The sequence below is a fragment of the Heliconius melpomene genome, unplaced genomic scaffold, assembly GCF_056956725.1.
Source record: "Heliconius melpomene rosina isolate 202511_hmr_F unplaced genomic scaffold, ASM5695672v1 ptg000036l, whole genome shotgun sequence".
In the NCBI taxonomy this organism is placed as follows: Eukaryota; Metazoa; Arthropoda; class Insecta; order Lepidoptera; family Nymphalidae; genus Heliconius; species Heliconius melpomene.
The window spans coordinates 146,680-153,776 of NW_028181859.1; the positions used below are offsets into that span (position 1 = coordinate 146,680).

Genomic DNA, 7,097 nt, shown 5'->3' on the forward strand with positions numbered 1-7,097 from the left:
AAACTCATGAAGCAGCTGATGATATTTTGATTCTCCCGAAATGGCTTTGACTGACGCAAGGTCATCGGAGATATTTTCTTTTATTGCTTGCACTGACAGAGTGGTATTTCCATCGACGAGTCGCTGACATCTGCAATCTACAAGAAGATTGTAAAATATCAAAAAATCTACGCCGATAATGGGCTTTGAAACATCAGCGATGGTAAATTTCCAGGTGAAAGTACGCTTTAGTCCTAGGTCTAAGTGTAACAATGTAGGACCGTAAGTATGAATGACTGTACCGTTCGCCGCCATGAGTTCATACTTTGTCTTGGTACAGGGCGCCTTGGTAGCCAACCGTGGAAAAACGCAGAGATCCGAGCCAGTATCAATGAGGAAAAGCATTTTTGAAATACGGTCGGTAATGAAAAGACGGCCTGTAGGTAAAGGGCAGACGTTGGCCGCTACTTCCGGCTGCCCAGAGAGTTTTCCGACTCTCCGTAATTACATGGCTGCACACATTTTTTAGCATTTGAACCAAATTTAAAATGGTACCAACACTTTTGCCGGGTAGTCGACTTCCTGCGATGTCTGGAATGGCTCCGGGAACGCTCTCTAAATTTTGATGAGACCGAGTTGTGACGTACCTGGGTCGAGAGTTCCGATACCTGCTTGGTCAGGAGTTGGATCTGCTTGGCCATTTCTTCCAACATGGAGGATGCAGGGGGTGTGGCCATCGCAGATGTGCTTGCGACCTGTGGTGATGAGGGTGCTATCTCATGCACCTTGTCTGCCAGGTCAGCTAATTTTTCGATAGGCAGATCAGGCTGTGAAGCTATAACTGTTTGAATGTTTTGTGGTAACCTACTCGACCATAATGTTTTTAAAAAATCCTTGGGGACAGATGAACCCGCAAGATCTTGCATGTATCGCAGAAACTGTGATGGCTTGCGATCACCTAGCTGCTCGTGCCTCAGCAACTGCATCACTTTCTTTTCTTGAGACGCAGACAATCTTTTAATCAGTTGCGTTTTAAGAGTGATGTATTTATCCGTCTCGGGAGGAGAAATGATAATATCCTTCACCTCGACAGCAAATTGATTATCTAACTGAGCGGCAACGTAATAAAATTTTGTAGTATCACTTGTTATATTAGATAAAGCAAACTGACCTTCAATTTGTGAAAACCAAAGGGCTGGTTCTTCCGGCCAGAATGGTGGAATACGCACGCCAATTCTGCACACGTTGGAAGTAGTCGCGTCCTCCATCTTGTATCAGAGGTCACTTGCCAAGGTCGTTAAAATGGCCTCCTGCCGTTTTAAATCTTCTTGCCAGCAGTAAACGTAGGTATTTATTGTAGTGCTCACCAATTTAGGGGTCACCAATATAGCGGTTGAGATGTGATACCACTATTTAATATGATCTTATTTATTTTACACTAAATGAGTAAAATTAAAAATCCAAATTTTGTGGAGAAATTGTCCAAATTTATTTCACTCACAGATACGTGAAGAGAAAATAATCACAGAAGGAAATAAAGAAATTTAAATAAATACCAATAGAAAATACAAGCTAAACTAGCACGTAATAGCAAGAAGTTAAGGTTGAGAATTGAATGCAAGCTAAGAGAGCAATGGATACACAAGTGAATGTCGCAAGCGATTCTAGCCGACTCTTTAAACGTGGCGATGCTGGCTAGCAGCCTACGACACGCATAGCAAAAAAACTCGGAACAGGTTTGAATTGTTCCAATGCGCTGCGTCCGGATGATTCTAGTAAATATATTAATATTAATTTTGAATAAGTAATGTTCCCTACATGGTCATGAAAAAAAATAATTTGTTCTATTAATGGAGAAGCTCTATTTTGGTAATTTAAATTAGATCAGGTTGCCATTTCTAAAAAAAGGATATTCCTTTATAAATGGGGTTTAAATCCATTACATATAATCTGCCATATTAGAAATTTCTTAAAATAGGAAGTTCATTATAAGAATGTTCAGAAGGAGGTAAATTTTGATATCATTCAATAGAGGATGGTATATTTAATGAAAATAGGATTATTCGTTGATTAATTATTGATTCTCAAATAATAATAATAATGAAAATTATGGAAAATAATGAAATATATGAACCAAATGAAGAAATAATAGGCCTAGTGTCCGGGGAACCGGCAAGCCAGGCACGCACTGAGGAGGTGCGGGTAGCCGCAATGGAGTTGTGGGAAACTCGGCTGGCAACACCAACTGCCGGCCTGAGGACGATCGAGGCTGTTCGTCCAGTGTTCCGCCAGTGGTTAGCGCGGCGTCACGGCGTCCTAACCTTCCGCATGACACAGGTGCTCACGGGGCATGGCTGCTTCGGGGGTTACTTGTGTCGGATCGCCGGGAGGGAGCCCGACGCTCGCTGCCACCACTGCGACGACTGCCTCGATGAGACGGCCCAGCACACGTTGGAGGTGTGCTCAGCCTGGGCGTCTCAACGTCGCGCTTGGCGCGACGTCATAGGGGACGACCTTTCCCTGCCGGCCGTGGTCAAGGCTATGGCCGGCAGCGAGACGTCGTGGGATGCGGTCTCATCCTTCTGCGAGGCAGTGGTGCTCGAGAAGGAGTCGGCGGAACGGGCGAGGGAGGCTTTTGCCGAAGTCGCCATCCGCCGTAAGAGACCGGGTCGCCGGAGGGCGGCACACGATCGCCGCCTTCCGCCCTAATGTGCTAGAGGGCGGTCAGCTTGGGGAAGCTGACCGCCTACCAACCTGGCCCGAGTAGGCACGCACAGGTTGCTCCCGCGCGCTACTCCGAGCAGGCCGTCGAGGGTGCCCACACACCCTTGACTCCGCGACGTGCCTTGCAGGCTCCCGCCGCCGCGTTTCGCGGAAGACTCACGTCCCCGTGTCTCGCGGCCAGTGGCGGTCGAGGAGGAGCACCGTGAGGTTTTAGTGGGTATTGGGATAATACTATCCAATTAGCAGAAAATGTTAAATTCTTAGGCATGATTCTCGATAAAAGACTGAACGGAATTGCCCATGCTGAACATGTCAGTAAAAAATGTGAAAACGGCATCAACGCTTTAAGAGCTGTGTCTGGTGTGTGGTGGCGTGCACACCCTTATACTCTCAAACTACTGTACAATGCCATTATCCGTAGTCACATTGACTACGGATTATTTGTTTTAGACCCCTTTAACAAAGTTGCTACTGAAAAACTCAATAGGATCCAATACAAATACCTACGAATTATTATAGGTGCAATGAAGTCTTCTCCCACCAACGCACTGCAGGTTGAGTGTGTTGATCCTCCTTATCCGTCGCCAATTCCTGTCTGATCGGTTTGTTGGTAAAATGTTACAGCTGTCATCCCACCCTCTATGGTCCAAGCTATCTGATTTAGCGGACCTCATTCCTCCGGGCAGGCCCCTACCCTACTTGCTCAATAGTTTCCTGAAATTTACCTCTCTTCCTCATCCCTTGTCCTCTTCTCCGTCTAATCCTTAATTCAAAAATTAAAAAAATAAAATTTATATTATAAGATAATAAAATTATTGGTGAAATTTTTTGTCATGTTATTAAAATAAATCTATTAAATCATGATAATCCTTCTATAATATTAGGAAATCAAAAATGAAAAGGAACAGAACCTATTTTTATTAATATTGCAGAATTTATAATAATTGATAATAAATCATTAATAAATATTTTTATAAGAAATAAATTCAATAGGATAGAAAATAAAAAAAATAATTGATGCAATAGATTGAGTTAAAAAATATTTTAAGGAAGCTTCTGAATTTAATAGATTATTGGGGGAAGAGATTAAGGGGATAAATCTAAGTAAATTAATTTCTAAGCCAATTCAGCATCCTAATCATGAATTTGATGAAATAGAAATTATAGTTCTGAAAAATAAAATAAATAAGAAAAATATTTTATTGGAATTATTAATTAATAAAATAAAAAATAAGAATAAAATATTCTAAAGATGAATTTAAATTCATTATAAAAAAATTATATTTTAGTGTAAAATGCACAATAATTTTTGAAATTATTAGATATAGTTTAATTCTATAAAATATAATAAAGGTAAAAAATTACATTAATTATCCTATCAGAATAATCCTTTTATCAGGCACTTTATTTTTAAAAAAAAGGGATTTCTTTTATATTTGGGGTATGAATCCAAAAGCTTATTTTAGCTTTTTTTTATTTGTTAAGTAATACTTTTTGCGCCTTACGATAATTTCTTGCATAAGTCCTGCACTTTTAATGGTTGCCTGTAAGAGATCACTTGCAGTGATAAGGCCGCCATTGCACATGTTAATTTAAGTACCTATGTATCCTTCGTTTTCTTTTCTTTTCTATTTTTTTTTTTCTGTGTAAATTTTATATATATATATATATTTTTTCAATGCAATAAAGTATTATTATTATTATTTTTTTTTTAAATTAATTAATTATTATTTAATTAATATTATATTTATAATATAATTTTTTAAATAATTATTAATCGTTTATTATATATTTTAATTTTTAATATGAATATTATAAAAATAGGAGAAAGAAAAATATTAAAAATTTAATAATTAATATTAATATATATATACATTAATTAAATTTATTATTATATATATATATACGTCGGAGTTGGGTGGATTTCCCTCGCACATAGTTTTGAGTGCCCGGTCTACTGTGTGCTTTAGTGGATAATGTTGGCATGAGTAAACACAATTTGTGATATTACGAATTAATTACAACACCGTAATCAATACACAAGAAAGCAGCTACCACTATCCCAGTAGGTAGATACACAACACGGAACGCGGGACAGTTTCAGTGTCGTCTGCACCGGCCGACTGCCAAACACAAAGTGAGTCGATGTCCGTCGGCCACGCTTCGACTCGCCCCTTCCATACCAATGCATAACATGCATAATGCGCTCTGTCGAGCGCCAATAGATGGCGCTGGCGTTCCGGAACCACATCAATACTACAAATTCCGACACGGCCATCCTGCTAGCACACGTCCTCGTGTGTTGGTTAGCCTAGAAGAAAAAGCTACAACAGTACCTCGTACCGCTCGGCCAACCTACATCAGAACCTTACCAACCAACTTCCAGAACCGTACACTAGAATTGTAATAGACGTACACTAGTAATTACACTAGTAATTGTATACCAGAACCTTATACCTGAACTGTATACCTGAACTGTGTACCTGAACTGTATACCTGAACCTTATACCTGAACCTTATACCTGAACAACTTGACCCTCGACACTAGATCAACTCGACACCAGATCAACTCGACACCAGATCAACTCGACACCAGATCAACTGGACACTACAATTTGACACCAATCTGGATCATAATTGTAACTAACCACTACACACAAATACCACAGCCATGTACCATCGACATCATAACCAAAACTTCACTTTACTTTACTTTACTTCACTTTACTTCAGCAACAAGTTACAACCAAATTAACAGAAACCTCCGAGTAAAGACCTCTAACGCCACAGCTCTCCAGCCGAACAGCAATCAAATTGCTCTCTCACATCTCAATACGCATATCAATCGAGTGGATCGCCCGTGTACGTCACCTCTGCGACAACACGCTACGGTCTCTGCAGACCACGACCTCAGTACGGTCGAAAACCTCTCAGTACGCATATCCACCGCGTGGATAGCCCGTGTATGTCACACCTGCGACAACACGCTACGGTCTCTACAGACCACGACCTCCGCCAGAGTTAAACGCACACCGCGCACCCACGGACTACTTGAGTTGCCCCAAGAGATACCGATTTCTACCGAGCTACGACTACGAAATAACTACTGGTACGGTCGAACACATTACGGCCGATAGAACCATTTACTCGAGTCTCTTCAATTACTTAAGCTTGAACACCATCATATCATCAACAACATCATAAATTACACATTGATTTCGTCGGGTACATGACTTGCTGGCATTTTCCTCAACCTATCGTGAGCAAATTTGTACGTTACAAGACGTTTACAATTTACAGAACCAAAACTGACAACCTTAAATGAACCTTTAAATTTTGAATCGAATTTTTACACTTATTAACTTTACAATATTAACAATACGCCAACAGAAAACTTACTTACTTTCGTTTTTGTCATATCAAAACGGGACCTACCATATTCCGCACACTTCGTAATAATGTCTGATGCTACTTAACGAATTTCGTCAATGTCAACGACAGTCTATACCTCACTACTACACATAAATGATATAAATCAATGATACATACCAATGATACACATCAAAGATACACACCACAGATACACACCATTGACACACATTAACGACAAATCAATGACACACACCAATGATACACATCAATGACACATCAATGATACACACCACCGATACACATCAATGATAACGGTATCGTTATTTTATGAATTAAAATCTACCGGTTCATCGTACAATTTATCTCGAGTTGTACCCTCCTACAGATTCTTGCCACAACTTATTACCACCGCTAGTCTCAAACGTTGTCGACATGGACTTTAACACACTTCTGACGCGCTTTACCTGCCTGTTAGCACTGGGTAAGCCCGCCGCCGTAAGATGCCAACCTAAGTCTACTAGTGAAAACTACCACCAGTAAAACAATCTTCCCTGGTCAGCTATGATGCGAGTTTGCCCCAAACAAAGCCACAAGTCACCTCGTGAACACTCCAAGAGTCAATGCCTGCCGCACGAAACAAAAGAACACACTTCGCGAACGCGTCTGTCAGAATGAAAATGTACTCCTTATCGTTTCACCGCTGAGCCTATTCGCCACGTCTACACGAACCGTATTTCACGGCATCATTACCTTAGGGATTTGATGCAGGCCAGTTTGAACTGTTCCTGAGTGAGATTTCGCGACCCTACAAGTAACGCAGACATCCACAAATCCTCCAGCACACCATGACCGGAAACCAGCAAAAGTCAAAATGCTGTTCAATAGTCCCCTCAGCCTCGAGACGAACAACAGATTCAAAACTGACGGAAATAGGAAGCTAATCCGACGAACTGCTACTACTTAATCACAGTCTCTGGAGGCGATAGAGACCTGACTAGCCTCCACTTCAAAAGGAACACTTC

At 40.7% G+C, this 7,097-nt stretch overlaps 1 protein-coding gene across 1 annotated transcript; it reads right to left on the bottom strand.

Moving 5' to 3' along the window:
* Window positions 1-443: 443 nt before the first annotated feature.
* LOC146526606 (uncharacterized) lies at window positions 444-1,247 on the bottom strand. Its single transcript, XM_085206941.1, has one exon. The coding sequence runs from the start codon at window positions 1,245-1,247 to the stop codon at window positions 444-446; it is 804 nt and encodes a 267-aa protein (XP_085063067.1).
* Window positions 1,248-7,097: the final 5,850 nt, after the last annotated feature.